The 25,200-nt window shown below is 46.0% G+C and overlaps 2 protein-coding genes across 2 annotated transcripts in view; one reads left to right on the top strand and one right to left on the bottom strand.

The window, feature by feature from the left end:
* Positions 1-25,200, top strand: part of PDCD11 (programmed cell death 11) — a 698,902-nt gene that overhangs the window by 391,655 nt on the left and 282,047 nt on the right. The gene's annotated exons all lie outside the window — the stretch shown is intronic.
* The window catches only part of KCNK18 (potassium two pore domain channel subfamily K member 18), a 68,230-nt gene that overhangs the window by 14,737 nt on the left and 28,293 nt on the right, over positions 1-25,200 (bottom strand). The window contains exon 2 of the mRNA XM_068111353.2: positions 23,110-23,359. Coding sequence (XP_067967454.2) covers positions 23,110-23,335 — 226 coding nt within the window. The 5' untranslated portion in view covers positions 23,336-23,359. The remainder of the gene's footprint in view (positions 1-23,109; positions 23,360-25,200) is intronic.

Here is a 25,200-nt window from a genome sequence, read left to right as displayed (position 1 = left end):
GAGTAGTACCTGGTGACCTGCTTCACTTCATCGGAGAGGAGGGAGCTACTGATTTACAGATTACAGAGGCAGTGAGTGGTTTCTTCCTGGCTCTGTACAACGAGAGGGAGTCGGCATCTCTGAACGTCGCCAGATATGACATCTACCGAAAGCGCAAAACCCCCCCAACACTGAAGACACTGCCTCCTACAGAGCGCAACGCTCTCCTCCATGGACGGTGTGCCCATCTACAGGTGCTGCTTTGGAAAGCAGCAGACTGCCCTGACCCACCAGCTGTGGACATAACAGAGTTTGGATGGAATAAGAAGGAAGGCGAGAAGGGAGAGGAAGTCATCATGCCCATCCTGGATGCAAGCCCCGTTGCTCCTCCTGCCGTGTTGGAAATGATCAGCTGTAGCTGCAAAGCTGGGTTAAAGCCCTGTTTAACAGCAAAGTGCAGCTGCGTAGCTGCAGGCCTGGCCTGTACCAGCTACTGCTTCTGCAAAGGCTCTGATAGTACATGTTGCAACACACACACACTCACAGCAAGAAGAGCAATATGACAAGAATGTAGAGTCGGGAGAAGAAGATGAAGACGATGAGGATGAGTTTTATGATGAGGATATGCTTTATAACAGTGCAGAGTAGTAGAAGTGCAAGACGCTCTTTCTTGATGGAAGTTTTATGTTGTGTAACTAGTGCACATATTTTTCAGCTCTGATAATTTTGGGTATACTTGTGTTTTAATTTTCAGGATATTATTTACCCATAGTCATATTATTCTAGTTTGGTATGGTACTTGCCTTTGTTTCCTCTAATACCTGTGAATAAAAGTGGAGCAATAGAGCGAAACAGAAATTTCAGTGTCCCAGGCCTATGTTTGATAGGGTTAGTGCTATTAATGCTAATTTTGCTAATTGCCCAACATATGCAAGTTAGCATCCAGCAGTTTCTAAGTGCTGGGGACCCATACTGTACATTTCTAACTTAAAACTTTGGGGTACTCAACATTTCCGGGTTCACATTGCTGGCAAGTAGACTATAAGATGGTACCATCTTGTTAAGTAACATAAACTCACTGCTCTCCCAGTGAATGGAACCGAACACTCCTCAATGTCTCTATAACTCCGAGGGGATGAGGTGAAGAGGTGATGGGGCGAGTAAGGAGGTGTAGGCACGGCGGGGACCGTCATGTGGTCCCCAATCAACAGCAAACTGGCGGTTGAAAGAGAAATCCCAAAGATGCGATCCAGACGTGCACATTCACCGGTCAACCAGCGAACCGCATCGTATTCTTCAAACGCCGCTGTCGCACACACACATCCCCGGCAGACGGCCGGAGGGGGGAGAAAAGTTGGTGCGTACCAAAACCTTTTTCGGTAAACGCAGCGCGCAAGGCAAAATGGTGACGGCTCTTACTCGAGCCACGGCCTCTAGGCGAGGATTCTTCGGAATCTCACGCCTGTTCCTGACCGCAGGCTTTTTCACTATTCCAGTGATAACACCAATCGCTCGACATTCCTTTCAAGGACTCAAAGTTCACTCGCGATGTACGCTCGACCACGCTAGGTACGGAGCTTCTACAGACGCGTCTTTCCATTTCCACACCTTCCTCACGCCCTCATCCTCTTCACTCGACGTCTTCGCCTCTTCCTGTTCCCGATCCGATTTCCTGTCTCATTTTTACCATGAGCGCTTTTAACCCTTTAACCACAATAACCATTTCCCTTAAACAATAATAATCGCAATACTTCGAACCACAATAATAATAACAACAATAATAATTAGTGCCGAATCCGTAACAGTGGTTTTAAAATGACAGGATATATGTCTTTATTAGAAAAGAAAAAAAAAGAACCTTGAAGACGACGCTGCTAACAAAATACACCGCTCTAACGCATAACCACGAGTTTAAACTACATTTACAACAAATATGAAAACTATTTTCATATCACAATGTTAAATATAGAATATATAGAAGATAATGTTAAAAAAAAAATGAGCCCTATCTTCCAATGATAAACAATCCTTCAAAAAATTCCTGGATCCGGAATAATATCCTGAGCTTCACCAAAAACGAATCAATTCTTCATTATCCCAAGGGCAATCATCCCACCAACTTTCATCCAAATCCGTTCAGAACTTTTCCAGATATCTTGTTCACGAACACACACACACACACACACACACACACACACACACACACACACACACACACACACACACACACACACGATCAAATGCATTACTTCCTGGCGGGAGTAACAAGGCAAAATCCTTCTGGGAGAATGTCCTGTGGACAGGTGAGACCAAATTAGAGCTTTTTGGTAAAGCACATCATAGCTATGTTTACAGGAAACAAAATGAAACCTTCAAAGAAAAGAACACCTTCCCTACATTCAAACATGGAGGAGGTCCAGTGATATTTGGGGGTTGCTGTTCTGCCTCTGGCACTGGGTACCTTGAATGTGTGCATGGCATCATGAAATCAGGAGATTACGAAGGAATTTTGGAGCGCAATGTTCAACCTAGTGTCAGAAAGCTGGGTCTCCGTCCAAGGTCATGGGTCTTGCAGCAGGACAATGACCCCAAACACACAAACAAAGCACCCAGGAATGGTTCAAGACAAAACTCTGGACTGTTCTGAAGTGGCCAGCAATGAGTCCAGATCTAAATCCCATTGAACACCTGTGGGGAGATCTGAAAACAGCAGCTGGGAGAAGGCACCCTTCAAATCTGGGAGAACTGGAACAGTTTGCACAAGAAGAGTGAGCAAAACTGCCAGTAGAGAGGAGTAGGAAGCTCATTCATGGCTATAGGAAGTGCTTGACTGCAGTTATTTTGTCCAAAGTCCGTGCTACCAAATATTAAGTCTCGGGTGTCAATCATTTTGTCAATGCCATTTCTTTTTATTTTCTGATTTAAAATGATATATTAAGTTCTGAATAAAAAACAAAGGTTCTGTAATATTAACAGTGAAATAAAGAATTGTGGATACCAAATAGTTTTGTCAATTTCAACTTATTTTCGAAAAAATTGTGTTATTTGAAAAAAAAGTGAAAGGGTGCCAATATTTTTGGCCGCGACTGTATGTGCCATGTGGCAAAGTAGAGAAAAGAAGGGACATTAAAAAAAATCTAGTGTGCATGCTGAACTACCCTCGTGTTCTGAGGAGGAACCAGGTAATGCTCTAGAAAAGTTAATATAAAGAGCACCAATTTGATTCATACAGACACATGAAGTAAATGTATTTTCAATGCAGTTACAGTCTCTTTGTTTCAAAGGGACCCCACATCGCGGTCCTTCATTTTTCTGTAAAAAATTAAAATGCCAAACAGCACTGCACATGTGTACAATTCTTTCATCTAATCCAATTGTTGCCTGTAATGTGTACACACATAGCTTCGCTTGTCCAACGCTTGTCCCGAAGAACACATCACACCCAACATGTCTGCAATTGGTTGGTACATACTACATACAAGCTTTATTCGTTCTTTTAAACAAATGTCATGTATGAAGGTGCAAATATTCCCCGTTTTATCCGGACACGGTGCCCGCGTGTTTATTTCCGTTTCCGGAAGTTACGGCTCGGCTCGGACGGCGCTGGGGTGAATCGGGCCTGTATCTGCATAGTCAATAAATGTGCAACAATCGATCGTAGTCTGTCGAGAAACTTTACAACAAATTAGATTTCACACACATGCACATTATCTTGTGTATTTTCGTTTTTAAGGTACATAGAAAACTTTACGTATTGATGGGTTTAACCTATATATTGTTGCGGATATGAGGATGGCATTTTTTTTTATTGTATTGTATTGGAAATTGTTGTGTAACATTGTTGGATATGGCCCCTCCTGCCTCCAGAGTTGTGTAAAGATAAAAAGGGCGTCTCGGTAGTTAATTCCATAAACACCACATTGCAGGACACGATAAAACCCTTGTTCAGTAGCTTATATCTTATTATGTGTTTTAGAGTAAGGCCTTGTCTTCCATTAGAATGACACTCCATTGCACCAAGTGAAAGAGATAGATTCCCTTCATTCCCATTCCCAAAAACCTCCATTTCCCCCTTTCGTCATTGCCAAGCCTCGATTGGCAATTACATCCCCTTACCTCCAAAGCCGCCATTGGCCACGAGGCAGGGTTGGGGAAGAAAGGCGGGTCCCCACCTCGTCAGAGAGGGGAGGAGTGAGTAAGCCCCACTCAACCAACCACAAACAAGGGGTTGGACTTCGAGAGGGTGTGGCAAGAAAAATCAAGGAGGTTCGCAAAGGTTGAGGGGCGGAGCATATATAACCCGCTGCGGGACGTTCCCCAAGCAGATGAGTTCTGGGTCTGAAAAGAGGACCTTCAGAGAGACAAGTGCGCAAGGAGAGAAAGACGCGTCAGACGATTTGGGAGAAAGAAGGGGAGGACCCAAAAGGGCCCGAGACGTGGAGCGACAACCAGCCCCGGCCGCGTGCAGCGAGATACTCGTGCCGCCGTCGCCCTGCTCGCTCCCAGCCTGACGAGGCCCGGCTTGCTGTGCGCCCTGCCAAGCCTTCCAGCTTGTGGTCCGAGCTGAACATTCCTCCTTCCAGCCAATCCACTCTGCAATTCCCCGCGTGAGTCTGTGTCTTCGTTTGTTCTGTCCTGGGTATTAATTACACCTGTTAGGTAAGCTAGTCATTTGCACTGTGTCACCTGCGTCTCATGTCCCCTGTAAATAATCGTGACTGCTCTTTTTGCTTATGTGTGTAAATAACAATAAACCCCGTTACTCTTCTGTACGTCTCCTTCTTCCTCTTTGCATTCGTCGTCTTAGTCTTTTCCCGATTGAATAGCGGTGGCGCGATACGGCCAACGTTTGGGTGAATCGGGTTTAGTCGGGGAACAACTGTTCGGCCGCGGTTACCTCCGCTCAGTAAAAATAACATCTAATCCGCGGACCGTAACAAATTGGTAGTCAGGAGTTGGGATTCGAACCTGGGACTAAATTTATTTAGCCCAAATTTTGGAACACCAATTGTACTATTGGCTGTAACAAATTGGTGTCGGGGAGTGAGATACGGACCCGAAGCGCGCTTAACGCGCTCAAAATTACAAGCTGCTGGAAATTTGTGTTGTAAAGCAAAACCCGAATTTTGAAATCGCGCCATGGCTGGTCAAGGCGACGGGATGCCGGTGGGAGAGATACAGATAGACGGGGTAGAATCGACCCAGGACCTCGGGGAAATGTATGTGGAGGAAAGGGTGGAGGAGAGTAAAGAAAGGTGTGGTTGAGGGGGTATCAGGCGCACAAAATGGCGCTCTCGCGCACGTGGTTGAGGGGGCCACGGCCGCGGAACCAATGAGCGCGGTCCAAATGCAAGCCTTCATGGCCCAATTCATGGTGGAAATGCAGAAAAAAACGACAGTATGGAACAAATGGAAGACAGAAGGAGGGCTGATAGTGAGAAAATGGAAAACAGAATGTTGGGGGTAATGAGGGACGAAGCGAGGGCTAATAGTGAAAAAATGGGGAACCGGATGGAGGCTCAGAGTGAGCAAATGGGGAACCGGATGGAGGCTCAGAGTGAGCAATTGGGACAAATGGGGGAACGGCTAGAAGCAAAATTTGAGGGTTTAGACAAGAAATTTGAGGGATTAGACAATGGGATAGAGGGGGTGAAAAATGGGTTAGAGGAGCTAGAAAATAGGATGGAAGCCAAATTGCGGGCAATAGGGGAGCAATCCGCCCGAGAAATTAAACAAATGGGAGAGCAGATAGAGGAGGTAAAAATCGGGGTAGAAACCAAATTGGATGCTCAGAGGGATGAATTGGGACAGATGAGGGCAGCATCTACAAAAGATAGGGAGGAGATGAAGGAGGAGATACGACGAGGTGTACGTGAGGAGGTCTTGGGGGTACGCGAGGAGGTAAAGCGAGGTGAAAAGCGTATAGAGAAAGAGGTGAGGAATAATACGGCGAGGTTACAAGGGGGAATAGAGGGTCTGACAAGGGGAGTAGAACAGCTGACGGAGGGACAGACGGAGTTAGTGGAGCAGGTTCAAAGGAACACTGCGGTACTAGGAGGGTTAAAAGCGACACAAAAAGACATCAAGGACGACTTAATAGCGACACAGAGGCAATGTCAGATGGTACGTGAGGGACTGACAATGAGGTTGGACGAGGTGACAGAGGTAATGGAGACGAAGGACCGGCAGGTGAGGACGCACATAGAAACGGTCAAGATAGCCTTAGAGGACGAACTTGAGGAGACGCACCGGGAAATAAAAGAGGTGAAGCAAAAATTAGAGGAAGTGGAGGAAGAGGTGAGTGAAATTAAGAAGGGACAGACAGAAACTAAGAGGAAGATAAAGGAGGAAGTAATGGAATATGTACAAGGTCGGTGCTCAAATCGTGATGTTGTGCTGACTACCCAAATAAAGAGTTTGCAGGTGGCGAAGGAGGTGCGGAGACGAGGTGCCAAGGTGGGTGGCGATATACGTGGAAATGTACATGATGTTAGGAAAGCTTCAGTCGGCTTGGGGGTTGATTTGGATCCGGGTGTTCGTGAAAGGCCGTTGGTGAAGTGTGCGACAGGTACGGTGTGCGAAGGAGGAGGTGTGCCAGAATGTCCGACTCTGGTGTGTGTGAGGAAAAAGTGCGCGCCAAGGAGTGAGTGTGCTGTCGAGAGTGAGTCGGTCGTAGCGCGTGTGCGAGGGAGCACATGGAAGCGCGTAGTGAGGAGTGTTACAGAGGATGCAACAAGAGAATGTACGCCGGTGGTGAGTGTTACGGAGGAAGTAACGGGAGAGTGTGCGCAGGAGAGCGCGCGAGAAAGGTGTGTAACGGACGGGTGCATGGGGAAAGAATGCGCTGTCAAGAGTGAGGGAGAATGCACGCCTGTGGTGAGTGTTACAGAGGGTGTAACGGGAGAGTGTGCGCAAGAGTGTGCGCGAGAAAGGTGTGTAACGGACGGGTGCATGGGGAAAGAGTGCGCTGTCAAGAGTGAGGGAGAATGCACGCCTGTGGTGAGTGTTACAGAGGGTGTAACGGGAGAGTGTGCGCAAGAGTGTGCGCGAGAAAGGTGTGTAATGGACGGGTGCATGAGGAAAGAGTGCGCTGGCGAGAGTAAGGGTAAGTGCGCGACCGAGAGTGGAGGTGAGAGTAGTAAGAGTGACACGGAGCGTGAGTTGGTTGTGACAGGTGAGAGAGGATGTACACCTGGAATGGAAGGATGCACACCTGGAATGGTAGAGCGTGTGTGGGAATGCACACTTGAGTTGGTAGTAAGGCACGTGGTTGGGTGTGCGAGTGAGAGCACACCTGTGATAGTCACAGAGGAGGTGACCGAGGAGGGGGCGCGAAGAGGTGTGTTGGTGAGGTGTGTGAACGACGAATGTGTGCCAAGGTGTTCGGTGGTCAGGTGTGTGACCAAGTCTGTGAGCGGAATGAGTGTACCTGGGTGTGTAAGAGGAGGTGCAATGACGAGGAGCATGGGAACAGCTGGGTGTATGAGCAAGGAACGGGCTGCGGGGTGTAAGCATGCAGGTGAGGCATCGACGTTAACCGGGTTAGCGGTTAGAGCGACTTATAGCCGAATCGGGCCCTCGGTGCGCGTCGGGCAGCTTCGCGTGCCGCGAGGACCAGCAGGGATCCGAACCACGGCGGGTTCGAAAGGACCGCCGTACGTGATCCACGCTGGGCCGCGTTTAGAACGGCCGCGTCCGTGCTCCATTAGGCGGAGCGGGCAGCCCGATAGGAAGGGTCGTCATGGCGACCCCTTTTTGTTGAGGCATTCCGGCAGGTCGAGATCGGGCCATGGGATGGCTCTGTGCCGAGATGGTGCGTGGGATCTCGGCCCGGGTAAACCTCCTTCCCTGCACCGAATGTCGGACGTATCCAGCCGCTGGCACAAAACAACCCGCATTCATTGCTCGGCTTTACGAAGCCGAGCTCTGGAAGTGAATTGGCGCACTGAGAGGCACTAGTAAGTAGACTGTGATGATGAGGATAGTGGTCTGGACCCGAAATTAGAAAAAACAAAATTTGATGATTGGCAAAAGGATTGGCAGAGTGGATTGGTAATGGTACAGTGATTGGCAGATGATTGGCAAAATTTTTGATTTGTGGAAATTGGACGAGCAAAATTTATAGTAAGAGATGCCCCATGTGATGGGATGGCCAATCCACCATCCCTCACAGCGGGGGGCAAAGGAGCACTAGTTTATGGGGTTGATGGCAGTGAAAACTAGCCCGGGAGGGTTACGATATATCGTGTGTAGGGCCCTAGAGATTGACCTTAGGTGACGTTAAGATTAGTTAGTGACAATGATACCTGTAGTGGGGACGCAGGTAGATTAGTGTGGATGATAATGACGTGGGAGCGCAATAGTTTAAAGGGGCGACTGGGAAGCGCAAGTTTCAGAGGGGAATAGTTAGATGAGATGATGCCGTGTGAGTGTTGGAGGTGTATTTAGAAGTGTATTGTGAAAAGTGTATGGTGAACAGGTGTGATTGCACAGGTGTGCAACTGAACAGGTGTATGGAGCAGTGTTTGAGTGATGGTGATGGTGATGTGTGTTGTGTTGACCAACTGGTCCAGGAAGAGGAGGGGGGTGCAGGTGGCACCAGGTATGATTGCACAGGTGTGCAACAACAGGTATGAAGAACAGGTGTATGGAGAATGGTTGTGTGGAATACATGGAGTGTGGAGTATATGGAGTATTGGAATGGATGGTCGTGGAGTGAGTATGGTGGAAATTGTGGAGTGGAGTGGATGGTGCGAAGGTGTGAATGGGGGAAGAGTGGACCCCCATCACGAATACCCGGGGCGGGTAGTGTAAGTGTTAGGTAGAGGGTATAGGTAAATTGTGGTTGGATATTGGCATCTGTGGTGCGGGTGGAAGAATGGTGATTGGATGGGTGCATTAGTGTTGTGGAAATGGCTGGGCGTTTAGCCTGTTAGTGTGTGTAGTTGGTTTGGGCACTCCACCACTGTGAGGATGTCGGCCAGGTGAGGCCGCAGGTGGGCTCTGGGAGCCGGTAGAGTAGTTGTGGATGGGGCCCGAGGTTCCGGAGGACGGACCCGGGTAGCCCAGTGCCAGAGGGCACCGAGTGGGGTGACAGAGCCAGGAGGGGCCTTCCCCAGTTAGTTAGGTTAGGGTGAGGAGCTAGGTAAGCTCGGGTGGCAACTGCAGTGGTGGAGGTGTGCAGGTGGGTAGACCTGCTGGGAGAGCTACATGACCCAGCCCAGAAATTGTGCAAGGGCACCGGGAGATGAATCGGGGGAGTGAGACCCCAAATTGAGAAGCACCACAGTTTGGTCAATGGGAATTGGTTTTTAGAACCCATAGTGTAAGTTGGCCAATGGATTGGCAGGGAGAGACCCCGGGTAGAGTAAAGTGTGTTAAAGTCATTTAGAGGATAGTTAGGATTGAAGTCTCCTCGCACCATCTGCATGCACTCACCTGAGATGAGGTACCTCCACACCATGCCAGGTTGTTTTTATTATTTTTGATGCAAATGTTTTGGAATGTGAGACGCATCATGACGTGGGTGTGACATTGTGCTTGATGTTCCATCTCTCCCTCCTTATGAGGATTGATGATGAATTGGTGATAGCAAATTCTGAAGTAGAGGGATTGTGGTGACGAATTTGGTATAGGGGAAATATGGGGAAGACGTGACAGTAGTGACGAATTTGTAAATGTGTAGATTTTGTAAATATGGGGTAAGGGCAAGGGTAGTGTAGGTGACAGGGGGGGTGACGTACGGTAGGGACGAGCTTTCTCACTTCGCTCTCCGTACGCATTTCACCCTGCATTGCCTTATTGATGTGTACCCTTGTGACCTTACCCCTCGCTCATCTGTCTCCCCCCTTTTGTCTCCCACATGACATGTGCGCCATTGGGCGCCGAGGGGAGCGTGCGTGAGTCCTCCATTGTGCGCCCGGAACTCCCAGAACCAGCTGTCTGCATCGATGCACCACATTATGGACCACATGTCTGTGGCCGAGCACCACTTATGGACCCCATGGGCTGGGGCATGGGGTCTCTGCTGGAACCGGCCATGAGGGCCCGAAATCTTGCTGGTGGACCTGGGCCACAGGGCACCGATGCCCCACAGGCGAACCACACTAGTCGGCCCCTGTGGGCCATAAATAAATAAAAACGGACATGTTAGGTGCATTTTATTGCAAATAGGCCGCCAGCAAAGGAAGATGACAACATCAGGAACATAGTAATAGCCAGCAGAGGGAGCCGAAGAGCAAGGGATCACCTGCAGGGTTAGGGGTTGTTGGTTTATTTTGATTATTCATGAACACTGATGAACTGTGGTGACTGCACCGATTGGTGCTTGAGGGTGTGTTGGTGCGTTTTGGGTGCTTTCATGGTGCATTGATGCAGAGCAGACTGTCTCCCCCCCAGAAAGAACAATTACAGGTCCTGGGTTAGTCTTGTAAATAAAAGTAGTGTCAACTGTAAATAATGCTCCCCACCGTCAGTGTGTAGTTCGAAGACCATTCCGCAATTCGGTTAACTGTGGGCGTGAATCTGTTAGGCAGGGTGCAATGGAGCAGCGGGACACATTTATTTATGTTTTAAAACTGTCACACTCAGGGTCAGGTTAAAAGTAGAGGGAACTACACCTTCCCCCCCCCCCAAAGCCCTCGCCCTCTCTCAGATCTCTCGATGTCTCCATGTCTCTCAGTCCCTGCTCTCAAATGTTGTGTTTGTGTCCTTCCCCCTCTCTCCCCATCTTGTCTACCGCTCCCGATGTTATATGTTTTATGTGTCGGTTTGTCTTTCTGTGTGATTAATGTTCGCTCTTTCACGAGCCTCGATCTTGTATACAAAAAAAAAATAAAAAAAAAAATAAAAATAAAGTTGCCTTTTCTATGCCCCTGGAATTTTACCCAATAATGTCCCTTCTTTTATATACTTTGCCACATCCCATATAAAGGGGCATTTTCTTTGCCCCTGGCATTTTACCAAACAATGTCCCTTGTTTTCTATACTTTGCCACATGGCACATCCCATATAAAGGGGCCTTTTCTATGCCCCTCGCATTTTACCCAAAAATGTCCCTTCTTTTCTATATTTTGCCACATGACACTTCCCATATAAAGGGACCTTTTCTATGCGCCTGGCATTTTACCCAAAAATGTCCCTTCTTTTCTATATTTTGCCACATGGCACATCTATATATATAAAGTAGAGTTGGCCTCTATCTATGATCTCTAAGATCTCGAGAACCCGTGGACGGATTTGCGAGCGGAAAGTACTGTTCGACTCGGGATGGTCCCAGGAATGTCACGGAGACATAAACATTTAAAAAATTTCGGGTTTTAAAATTAGCGTATTATTAGCACTAGCAGAAGAGAGAGGGATTCGAAGGGAGGGAGCGCAGCGCTTCTAGCGCTTCTGACTACAGCACACCTTCTATATATATAAAGTAGAGTTGGTCCTGATCTATGTATCTATGATCTCTAAGATCTCGAGAACCCGTGGACGGATTTGCGAGCGGAAAGTACTGTTCGACTCGGGATGGTCCCAGGAATGTCACGGAGACATAAACATTTAAAAAATTTCGGGTTTTAAAATTAGCGTAATATTAGCACTAGCAGAAGAGAGAGGGATTCGAAGGGAGGGAGCGCAGCGCTTCTAGCGCTTCTGACTACAGCACACCTTAAAATTAAAAAAACTTCGGGTTTTAAAATTAGTGTGTTACGCGTAATTAGCGCTAGCAGAAGAGGGAGGGAATCTAAGGGAGGGAGCGCAGTGCTCCCTCCAGCGCTTCTGTTAGCGTAATTAGCGTATTTCGGAACGTTAATTTTTCAACTTCATTATTCGGAATCAGTACGTCCCAGAGAACCTTCGTAACGTTAATTTTTCAACTTCATCCGATTGACATGGGACCAACGGCATGTGACAAAGAGTGAAACATACAGGCTACATTTATTTGACGACAATGAGTTCCGACTTCCGACCTCGGTGGGATGACAGGCTGAGTCAACCCCCCTGGTGTGAAGGGGGAGGAGGAGGGGAGGGGGAAGAGAAGGGGAGGGGAATGAGGGGGAAGGGGATGGGAGGGGGGAGGGGGAGGGGGGATGGGAGGGGGGAGGGGGGAGGGGGAAAGGGGGAGGGGGAGGGGGAAGGGGGAGGGGGGGAGGGGAAAGGGGGGGGAGGGGGAGGGGAGGGGCCCTTCTTCCCCTGGGCACCCCCGCACCCTTCCCTCCCCCCTTCCCCTCCCCCCCTCCCCCCCCTTCCCCCTCCCCCCCCATTCCCCTCCCCTCCTCTTCCCCCTCCCCTCCTCCTCCCCCGCTTCCCCCTCCCCCCTCCCCCCCGTTCCCCTCCCCTCCTCTTCCCCCTCCCCTCCTCCTCCCACTCCCGTGCAAAGCCGGGTACCTCTGCTAGTCCCATATAAAGTTGCCTTTTCTATGCCCCTGGAATTTTACCCAATAATGTCCCTTCTTTTATATACTTTGCCACATCCCATATAAAGGGGCATTTTCTTTGCCCCTGGCATTTTACCAAACAATGTCCCTTGTTTTCTATACTTTGCCACATAGCACATCCCATATAAAGGGGCCTTTTCTATGTCCCTGGCATTTTACCCAAAAATGTCCCTTCTTTTCTATATTTTGCCACATGGCACATCCAATATAATGGGGTTTTCTATGCCCCTGGCATTTTACCCAAAAATGTCCTTTCTTTTCTATATTTTGAACCATGGCAAATCCCATATAAAGTGGCCTTTTCTATGCCCCTGGAATTTTACCCAATAATGTCCCTTCTTTTCTATATTTTGCCACATGGTACATCCCATATAAAGTGGCCTTTTCTCTGCCCCTGGAATTTTACCCAACAATGTCCCTTCTTTTATATAATTTGCCACATCCCATATAAAGGGGATTTTCTATGCCCCTGGAATTTTACCCAAAAATGTCCCTTCTTTTCTATATTTTGCCACATGGCACATCCCATATAAAGGGGATTTATTTTCAATGCTCCTGGAATTTTACCCAAAAATGTCCCTACTTTTCTATACTTTGCCACATGGCACATCCCATATAAAAGGGTCTTTTCTATGCCTCTGGCATTTTACCCAAAAATGTCCCTTCTTTTCTATTCTTTGCCACATGGCACATCCCATATAAAGGGGCCTTTTCTATGCTCTTGGGATTTTACCCAAAAATGTCCCTACTTTTCTATATTTTGCCACATGGCACATCCCATATAAAGGGGTTTTCTATGCCCCTGGAATCTTACCCAATAATGTCCCTTCTTTTCTCTATTTTGCCACATGGCACATCCCATATAGAGGGGATTTTCTATGCTCCTGGAATTTTACCCAAAAATGTCGCTTCTTTTCTATACTTTGACACATGGCACATCCCATATAAAGGGGCCTTTTCTCTGCCCCTGGCGTTTTACCCAAAAATGTCCCTACTTTTCTATATTTTGCCACATGGCACATCCCATATAAAGGGGATTTTCTATGCCCCTGGAATTTCACCCAATAATGTCCCCTCTTTTATATACTTTGCCACATGACACATCCCATATGAAGTGGCCTTTTCTATGCCCCTGGCATTTTACCCAAAAATGACCCTTCTCATCTATATTTTGCCACATGGGACATCCCATATAAAGGGGATTTTCTATGCCCCTGGCATTTTACCCAAAAATGTCCCTTCTTTTCTATATTTTGTCACATGGCACATCCCATATAAAGGGGATTTTCTATGCCCCTGGCATTTTACCCAAAAATGTCCCTTCTTATCTATCTTCATGGCACATCCAATATAAAGGGGTTTTCTATGCGCCTGGCATTTTACCCAAAAATGTCCTTTCTTTTCTATATTTTGAACCATGGCACATCCCATATAAAGGGGATTTTCTATGCCCCTGGAATTTTACCCAAAAATGTCCCTTCTTTTATATATTTTGCCACATGGCACATGCCATATAAAGGGCATTTTCTATGCCCCTGGAATTTTACCCAAAAATGTCCCTTCTTTTATATATTTTGCCACATGGCACATCCCATATAAAGGGGATTTTCTATGCCCCTGGAATTTTACCCAAAAATGTCCCTTCTTTTATATATTTTGCCACATGGCACATCCCATATAAAGGGGATTTTCTATGCCCCTGGAATTTTACCCAAAAATGTCCCTTCTTTTATATATTTTGCCACATGGCACATCCCATATAAAGGGGATTTTCTATGCCCCTGGAATTTTACCCAAAAATGTCCCTTCTTTTATATATTTTGCCACATGGCACATCCCATATAAAGGGGATTTTCTATGCCCCTGGAATTTTACCCAAAAATGTCCCTTCTTTTATATATTTTGCCACATGTCACATCCCATATAAAGGGGATTTTCTATGCCCCTGGAATTTTACCCAAAAATGTCCCTTCTTTTATATATTTTGCCACATGTCACATCCCATATAAAGGGGTTTTCTATGCCCCTGGAATTTTACCGAATAATGTCCCTTCTTTTCTATATTTTGCCACATGGCACATCCCATATAAAGGGGATTTTCTATGCCCCTGGCATTTTACCCAAAAATGTCCCTTCTTCTATATATTTTGCCACATGGCACATCCCATATAAAGGGGATTTTCTATGCCCCTGGAATTTTACCCAAAAATGTCCCTTCTTTTATATATTTTGCCACATGGCACATCCCATATAAAGGGGATTTTCTATGCCCCTGGAATTTTACCCAAAAATGTCCCTTCTTTTATATATTTTGCCACATGGCACATCCCATATAAAGTGGACTTTTCTATGCCCCTGGGATTTTACCCAATAATGTCCCTTCTTTTATATACTTTGCCACATTCCATATAAAGTGGCCTTTTCTATGCTCCTGGCATTTTTCACAAGATACATTTTAAATACGAACAAAATGCATTTGTTGATCGTGCAAGACTTTATTCAAGACGATATAAAAGACTTGAAAAAGTAAGGGGAAAAATATTCAACCCATACGGGATTCGAACCCACAATCCCCAGCTTGGGAGTCTGGATGCTTTATCCATTTGGCCATTGGACCAGCAAATGCAAACAAAATTTCAAACATGTTTTAAACCAATAGAAGCTGAAAAACGAATTTACAGTCCGCATGTTAAAGTTGCATACAGAAAAACGATCCCATATAAAGGGAGTGGAGGGTTTGCGCCTCCCTTTGATTGACAGGATGGCCTAGAGGTACTCCCACTCACCACTGAGCTGTTTATCCTTGGTTTGAATCCCATCCCAGCAATAAACTGCCATCCCGGTGTTGTTTGAGTCATCAATAAGTGTGCCATCCCTCGTTAATGGACGTTAAACGGGAATCCCACCTGCCAGCATTAGTTGGTGGACGTTAAAGATCCCATGGTGTCCTTCGGGAAGAGTAGGCGAGCTTTCACCGGCATCCTGAACAAATTCCAAATTTCTGTCCGAAGCAACGGAGGGCACTGCATCAGCGGCACAGGTGTTCCTTCAGCCAATGATGCTACCACGCAGCCTTTTGCTGCATCCAAATGAATAATGAAGAAGACCATGATTTCACCAACTCTTGTGTTTCTACCTGAAAAGCCCAAGAAACCTGATAAGCAGAGCAACTGTTTATCTGTGCCAACAGTGGCTCACACATGGGTTTGGTCATGACATTAATCTGTCGATGCAGAAACTGGCGTGGGAGTCATGAGCACACCCACACTGTGCTCTCAATGTTTACTTTGAATGCATCAGAAATGTTTGGAGACATTCGCAAATTAGGAGAACAATGTCGTTGTTTGATCGGGTTATCCATATTGGGCTCAACACAATTTTCCTTATTTGTCTTTTCTGGGAAGCAACCACCTGCCACGACTCAAGTTACAAACAAATGTGACCAGGTACAATGACAACGTTTCAACTGGCACCTTGTGCCATAACAAAGTAGACTTACCGTGCCCACAGCGAGCAAACGTGCATCAGTGCCATGCATGTCCACAAGTGTGAACTTTATTGTGAAAAGGTCGTGCGCAGGCCACAGTATGGATCTTCATTTTATAATTAAATATTTCATGGCGAAATGGAAGAGCTTCAGCTACGAACACACAGGATGTAGAATATTCCGAAACAATCCATAAACTCTCCGCTGAAACTGTCGGAATAGTTTACGGGTGGGGTAGAAATGCTCATCACTTGGAATAGTTTACGGGTGGGGTAGAAATGCTCATCACTTGGAATAGTTTAGATGTGGTGTGTAGAAATGCTCATCACTTGGAATAGTTTAGATGTGGTGTGTAGAAATGCTCATCACTCGGAATAGTTTAGATGTGGTGTGTAGAAATGCTCATCACTTGGAATAGTTTAGATGTGGTGTGTAGAAATGCTCATCACTTGGAATAGTTTAGATGTGGTGTGTAGAAATGCTCATCACTCGGAATAGTTTAGATGTGGTGTGTAGAAATGCTCATCACTTGGAATAGTTTAGATGTGGTGTGTAGAAATGCTCATCACTTGGAATAGTTTAGATGTGGTGTGTAGAAATGCTCATCACTTGGAATAGTTTAGATGTGGTGTGTAGAAATGCTCATCACTTGGAATAGTTTACGTGTGGTGTGTGGAAATGCTCATCATTTGGAATCGTTTACGTGTGGGGATAGAAATGCTCAACATTCGGAATAGTTTACATGTGGTGTGTAGAAATGCTCAACATTCGAAATAGTTTATGTGTGGTGTGTAGAAATGCTCAACATTCGGAATAGTTTACATGTGGTGTGTAGAAATGCTCAACATTCGAAATAGTTTATGTGTGGTGTGTAGAAATGCTCATCACTTGGAATAGTTCACGTGTGGGGATAGAAATGCTCAACATTCGGAATAGTTTACATGTGGTGTGTAGAAATGCTCAACATTCGAAAGAGTTTATGTGTGGTGTGTAGAAATGCTCATCACTTGGAATAGTTCACGTGTGGTGTGTGGAAATGCTCATCACTCGGAATCGTTTACGTGTGGAGGTAGAAATGCTCAACATTCGGAATAGTTTACATGTGGTGTGTAGAAATGCTCATCATTTGGAATCGTTTACGTGTGGGGATAGAAATGCTTATCATTCGGAATAGTTTACTTGCGTAGGTAGAAATACTCATCACTCGGAATCATTTATGTGAAGGGGTAGAAATGCTCATCATTCGGAATAGTTTACTTGTGGGGGTAGAAATGCTCATCATTCGGAATAGTTTACGTGTGGTGTGTGGAAATGCTCATCACTCGGAATAGTTTACATGTGGTGTGTAGAAATGCTCATCACTTGGAATCGTTTACGTGCGGGGGTAGAAATGCTCATCACTCGGAATCGTTTACTTGCAGGGGTAGAAATGCTCATCATTCGGAATAGTTTACATGTGGTGTGTGGAAATGCTCATCACTCGGAATAGTTTACGTGTGGTGTGTAGAAATGCTCAACATTCGGAATAGTTTACGTATGGTGTGTAGAAATGCTCATCATTTGGAATCATTTATGTGAAGGGGTAGAAATGCTCATCATTCGGAATAGTTTACTTGTGGGGGTAGAAATGCTCATCATTCAGAATAGTTTACGTGTGGTGTGTAGAAAGTCATCATTCAGAATAGTTTACGCGTGGTGTGTAGAAATGCTCATCACTCAGAATCGTTTACGAGCGGTGTGTAGAAATGCTCATAATTCGTAATAGTTTACATGTGGTGTGTAGAAATGCTTATCATTCAGAATAGTTTACGCGTGGTGTGTAGAAATCGTCATCATTCAGAATAGTTTACGCGTGGTGTGTGGAAATGCTCATCACTCGGAATCGTTTATGTGCGGTGTGTAGAAATGCTCATAATTCGTAATAGTTTACATGTGGTGTGTAGAAATGCTCATAATTCGTAATAGTTTACATGTGGTGTGTAGAAATGCTCATCATTCAGAATAGTTTACGCGTGGTGTGTGGAAATGCTCATCACTCGGAATCGTTTACGTGCGGTGTGTAGAAATGCTCATAATTCGTAATAGTTTACATGTGGTGTGTGGAAATGCTCATCACTCGGAATAGTTTACATGTGGTGTGTAGAAATGCTCATCACTTGGAATCGTTTACGTGCGGGGGTAGAAATGCTCATCACTCGGAATCGTTTACTTGCAGGGGTAGAAATGCTCATCATTCGGAATAGTTTACGTGTGGTGTGTGGAAATGCTCATCACTCGGAATAGTTTACGTATGGTGTGTAGAAATGCTCATCATTTGGAATCATTTATGTGAATGGGTAGAAATGCTCATCATTCGGAATAGTTTACTTGTGGGGGTAGAAATGCTCATCACTCGGAATCGTTTACTTGCAGGGGTAGAAATGCTCATCATTCAGAATAGTTTACGCGTGGTGTGTGGAAATGCTCATCACTCGGAATCGTTTACGTGCGGTGTGTAGAAATGCTCATAATTCGTAATAGTTTACATGTGGTGTGTAGAAATGCTCATCACTCGAAATCGTTGAACACTGAGCAGTTTAAAATGTAGAATCTCACCGGGGTAAATAGATTACAGGAGAGCTGAGCATGAATGATCTATGTGAAAGTAGATCTGTGTGCAGACTCACTCGCTCATGTACTCACACCCTGACACACTAACTGATTACAATGGCCTCTTCCATCTCTTTGGGAAATTGATAAGAAGGTTAAATATGTCACCTCAAACATCATGGCTGTTTGATGTAGATTGTTTGGGGGCATCTATATATTAGGTTGGCAAAGAGGGAATGGGGGTGGAGCAGTAGATCGAGAAAATACAGTTGGAAGAGATGGGGGTAAGAAGGAGAAAGGATGAATATATGGGATGTATGAGGGAACGGGATATGTAAGAGGAGGAGGGTGGAGGGGATGGTGGTGAAGATTGGGGGGATATTATGGGGTCGAAAATGACGTCATTTTGTTTATGTAATAAATAGATGCACGAGCTGTCACTGTTGTCAAAGCAACAGCCCCTGCATGCACAAGGCGTGCGCTGCTTGTTCATGTAAATATTGGGTAATTGTAATACGTGCAGGTCAATAAATTATCAGGTGCCAAAAAGCAGAACACGCACGACAGCCTTGGTTTCACTGAGAACACACTGTTTTGTCTGCAGATATGGGGGTAAAACATCATAGCTTGTCGATCACACACAGTCTGCAGATGAAGGGGTAGAACATATTAGCTTGTCTATCACACACAGTCTGCAGATGTGGGGGTAGAACATCACAGCTTGTCTATCACACACAGTCTGCAGATGAAGGGGTAAAACATCATAGCTTGTCGATCACACACAGTCTGCAGATGTGGGGGTAGAACATCACAGCTTGTCTATCACACACAGTTTGCAGATGTGGGGGTAGAACATCATAGCTTGTCGATCACACACAGTCTGCAGATGAAGGGGTAAAACATCATAGCTTGTCGATCACACACAGTCTGCAGATGTGGGGGTAGAACATCATAGCTTGTCTATCACACACAGTCTGCAGATGTGGGGGTAGAACATCATAGCTTGTCTATCACACACAGTCTGCAGATGAAGGGGTAAAACATCATAGCTTGTCGATCACACACAGTCTGCAGATGAAGGGGTAGAACATCATAGCCTGTCGATCACACACAGTTTGCAGATGAAGGGGTAAAACATCATAGCTTGTCGATCACACACAGTTTGCAGATGAAGGGGTAAAACATCATAGCTTGTCTATCACACACAGTTTGCAGATGAAGGGGTAAAACATCATAGCTTGTCGATCACACACAGTTTGCAGATGAAGGGGTAAAACATCATAGCTTGTCTATCACACACAGTCTGCAGATGTGGGGGTAGAACATCATAGCTTGTCTATCACACACAGTTTGCAGATGAAGGGGTAAAACATCATAGCTTGTCTATCACACACAGTTTGCAGATGAAGGGGTAAAACATCATAGCTTGTCGATCACACACAGTTTGCAGATGAAGGGGTAAAACATCATAGCTTGTCTATCACACACAGTCTGCAGATGTGGGGGTAGAACATCATAGCTTGTCTATCACACACAGTTTGCAGATGAAGGGGTAAAACATCATAGCTTGTCGATCACACACAGTTTGCAGATGAAGGGGTAAAACATCATAGCTTGTCTATCACACACAGTCTGCAGATGTGGGGGTAGAACATCATAGCTTGTCTATCACACACAGTTTGCAGATGAAGGGGTAAAACATCATAGCTTGTCGATCACACACAGTCTGCAGATGTGGGGGTAGAACATCATAGCTTGTCTATCACACACAGTTTGCAGATGTGGGGGTAGAACATCATAGCTTGTCGATCACACACAGTCTGCAGATGAAGGGGTAAAACATCATAGCTTGTCGATCACACACAGTCTGCAGATGTGGGGGTAGAACATCATAGCTTGTCTATCACACACAGTCTGCAGATGTGGGGGTAGAACATCATAGCTTGTCTATCACACACAGTCTGCAGATGAAGGGGTAAAACATCATAGCTTGTCGATCACACACAGTCTGCAGATGTGGGGGTAGAACATCATAGCTTGTCTATCACACACAGTTTGCAGATGAAGGGGTAAAACATCATAGCTTGTCGATCACACACAGTCTGCAGATGTGGGGGTAGAACATCATAGCTTGTCTATCACACACAGTTTGCAGATGAAGGGGTAGAACATCATAGCTTGTCGATCACGCACAGTTTGCAGATGAAGGGGTAGAACATCATAGCTTGTCGATCACACACAGTTTGCAGATGAAGGGGTAAAACATCATAGCTTGTCGATCACACACAGTTTGCAGATGAAGGGGTAGAACATCATAGCTTGTCTATCACACACAGTCTGCAGATGTGGGGGTAGAACATCATAGCTTGTCTATCACACACAGTCTGCAGATGGAGGGATAGAACATCATAACTTGTCTATCACACACAATCTGCAGATGTGGGGGTAGAACATCATAGCTTGTCTATCACACACAGTCTGCAGATGGAGGGATAGAACATCATAGCTTGTCGATCACACACAGTTTGCAGATGAAGGGGTAGAACATCATAGCTTGTCGATCACGCACAGTTTGCAGATGAAGGGGTAGAACATCATAGCTTGTCGATCACACACAGTTTGCAGATGAAGGGGTAGAACATCATAGCTTGTCTATCACACACAGTCTGCAGATGTGGGGGTAGAACATCATAGCTTGTCTATCACACACAGTCTGCAGATGGAGGGATAGAACATCATAACTTGTCTATCACACACAATCTGCAGATGTGGGGGTAGAACATCATAGCTTGTCTATCACACACAGTCTGCAGATGGAGGGATAGAACATCATAGCTTGTCGATCACACACAGTTTGCAGATGAAGGGGTAGAACATCATAGCTTGTCGATCACGCACAGTTTGCAGATGAAGGGGTAAAACATCATAGCTTGTCGATCACACACAGTTTGCAGATGGAGGGGTAGAACATCATAGCTTGTCTATCACACACAGTCTGCAGATGGAGGGGTAGAACATCATAGCTTGTCTATCACACACAGTCTGCAGATGTGGGGGTAGAACATCATAGCTTGTCTATCACACACAGTCTGCAGATGGAGGGATAGAACATCATAGCTTGTCGATCACACACAGTTTGCAGATGGAGGGGTAGAACATCATAGCTTGTCTATCACACACAGTCTGCAGATGTGGGGGTAGAACATCATAGCTTGTCTATCACACACAGTCTGCAGATGGAGGGATAGAACATCATAACTTGTCTATCACACACAATCTGCAGATGTGGGGGTAGAACATCATAGCTTGTCTATCACACACAGTCTGCAGATGAAGGGGTAGAACATATTAGCTTGTCTATCACACACAGTCTGCAGATGGAGGGGTAGAACATCATAACTTGTCGATCACACACAGTCTGCAGATGGAGGGGTAGAACATCAAAGCTTGTCTATCACACACAGTCTGCAGATGGAGGGGTAGAACATCAAAGCTTGTCTATCACACACAGTCTGCAGATGGAGGGGTAGAACATCAAAGCTTGTCTATCACACACAGTCTGCAGATGGAGGGGTAGAACATCATAGCTTGTCTATCACACACAATCTGCAGATGGAGGGGTAGAACATCATAACTTGGCGATCACACACAGTCTGCAGATGGAGGGGTAGAACATCTTAGCTTGTCTATCACACACAATCTGCAGATGGAGGGGTAGAACATCATAACTTGTCGATCACACACAGTCTGCAGATGGAGGGGTAGAACATCATAGCTTGTCTATCACACACAATCTGCAGATGGAGGGGTAGAACATCTTAGCTTGTCTATCTCACACAATCTGCAGATGGAGGGGTAGAACATCATAACTTGTCGATCACACACAGTCTGCAGATGGAGGGGTAGAACATCATAGCTTGTCTATCACACACAATCTGCAGATGGAGGGGTAGAACATCTTAGCTTGTCGATCACACACAATCTGCAGATGGAGGGGTAGAACATCATAACTTGTCGATCACACACAGTCTGCAGATGGAGGGGTAGAACATCATAGCTTGTCTATCACACACAGTCTGCAGATGGAGGGGTAGAACATCATAGCTTGTCTATCACATACAGAGTGCAGCAAATGTTATTCAAAACGAGTCGCCATGACAAGTGTGTGATCACATGATTAAGCCATAAGGATCACATGATTAAGCCATAAGGATCACATGATTAAGCCATAAGGATCACATGATTAAGCCATAAGGATCACATGATTAAGCCATAAGGATCACATGATAAAGCCATAAGGATCACATGATTAAGCCATAAGGATCACATGATTAAGCCATAAGGATCACATGATTAAGCCATAAGGATCACATGATTAAGCCATGAGGATCACATGATTAAGCCATAAGGATCACATGATTAAGCAATAAGGATCACATGATTAGGCCATAAGGATCACATGATTAAGCCATAAGATCACATGATTAAGCCATAAGGATCACATGATTAAGCCATAAGGATCACATGATTAAGACATAAGGATCACATGTTTAAGCCATAAGGATCACATGATTAAGCCATGAGGATCACATGATTAAGCCAAAAGGTCTCCTCTGCTTTGCTCACCTTCTTTGTAGAACAGCAACGTGCGGTTGACGATCTGCTCAACAAGTTTGTCCAGCTGATCTCGTCCCAGCCTGTCCCGCTCATTCTCTGAGGGTTTCTCGATGAAGGAGAATGCGACAGCTCCCAAGAAAGCGAAGACCACCAGTAGGCCGATGAGAAGAACGTGAGTGGAGGCTTCGCGCACAATTTGCCCGCCGGACCGCCCGCATCCCAGCTTGGCTCCCATTGCAGGTCTGGCCTCAGGATGACTCTAAACGAGGAAGACATGAACACGTGACGTCCTAAACACTGCCTTCATTTATTCACTTCACTCAAACACGACTATTTACATCATCTTAACACCTACGCTCCTGGCATTCCATAATAACTACAAACATAATAACTACACCCATAATACCTACATCCCAAACCCATCACTCTCTGTACCCACTGTACCCAGTCAAACCTCGACTCTGATTCTGCAACTGGACCAGACGGCATCAGCCCACGGGTCCTAAAATCCTGCTCTGCCGCTCTATCTCACCCTCTCTCTGTTCTTTTCACCCTATCTTTTGCTCAAGGTCATCTGCCAGCATCTTGGAAATCAGCAAACATTACTGCTTTACACAAAAAGGTGCAAAAACAGATCCTTGCAACTACATACCAATCAGCCTGCTCCCAATTATCAGCAAAGTCATGGAATCCATCATTGCTTCGGATATCAAATCCTTCCTCTTCTCCAATGGCTTGATCTCTGATCATCAATTTGGATTCAGACCAGGTCATTCTACTCTGGACATGTTGCTTCTGCTGTCTCAACAATGGATGGAGGTCCTCAATGCCAAACAGGAAATCAGAGCTGTCTCCCTCGACATATCACGTGCCTTCTATACGGTCTGGCACCCAGCTCTGCTCACCAAACTCTCCTCCTATGGGATTCATGGAAATCTCCACTCATGGCTTGCGGACTTCCTCTCTAGTGGTAGTCAACGTGTGGCCCTGAATGGATTTCTCTCATCTCCCCTCCCTGTTCTGGCTGGAGTTCCCCAAGGCAGTGTTCTGGGCCCTGTGCTTTTTCTGGTCTTTATCAATGATCTCTCTGACTCTCTGGAAAATCCTCTCCATCTCTTTGCTGATGACTCCACTCTCTGCCACTCCATTCCTCATCCCTCAGATCGGCAGTCTGCAGCCTCCTCACTCTCTGCAGACCTGGACAAAATCACAGACTGGTCAAACAAGTGGAACATGTCTTTCAATCTTGACAAATCTCACACTCTCACTATGTCTCTCCGAAAAGATCGACTGGACAACCCTCCCATCTACTTTCTCAACAATCCTCTCCAATAAGTTTTTTCACTCAAGCTTTTGGGTCTCACTATCTGCCATTATCTTTCTTGGGAAAACCACATTTCCAAGCTGGCCTCCAAAGCCAGTCGCCGACTGGGCATCCTCCGTCGTGTGAAGTCCTTCCTTGGCACACCTGAGCTCCTCACCACATACAAGGCTTTCATCCGCAGCTCAATAGAATACTGCTCTCCCCCTCTGGGCTGGTGCTCCTGCCTCACACCTAGCTCGGCTTCACGCTGTTGAAACCAAAGCTTTCAGAATCATTGGAATCTCCCGCGATGAAGCTGATTGTGAGGGCCTTTCACTCACTCACCGCAGGCAGGTAGGTGGTCTTTCTGTCTTCTACGGACTCCTCTCCGGTCTTGCTCCCCCAGCTCTCTCTGGGCTCTGTCCCCCAAATATTCCTACAGGTCGCACTAGATCTGCCAGCAATCATCTTCTGGTGAAATTGTGAAAATCAAGACTCTCTGCTCACCTTCACTCCTCTTTACTCCCACCTCTGGAACAAACTCCCTCACTCTCTTCAATCCCACTCCTCCCTCCAGGTCTTTAAAACAGCTGTTCACCACCATCTCTTATCTTCCCCCATCCAAAACCTTGATCTTTTCTACCCCCGTTAATTCAGCCCAGATCCACTTTTTTGAAATACCAACTTCTTTCCTGGAAGTCCTAGCAATGTCCATGTGTTTTATACCTCTCCCTTCCCCCTCCCCCCCAATCCCCTCCCATCCCCCCAATCCCCTCCCATCCCCCCAATCCCCTCCC

Source organism: Myxine glutinosa, chromosome 3 (assembly GCF_964187855.1).
Source record: "Myxine glutinosa chromosome 3, kmMyxGlut1.1, whole genome shotgun sequence".
NCBI classification, from domain to species: domain Eukaryota; kingdom Metazoa; phylum Chordata; class Myxini; order Myxiniformes; family Myxinidae; genus Myxine; species Myxine glutinosa.
This window is presented reverse-complemented; position numbering and strand designations above follow the sequence as displayed.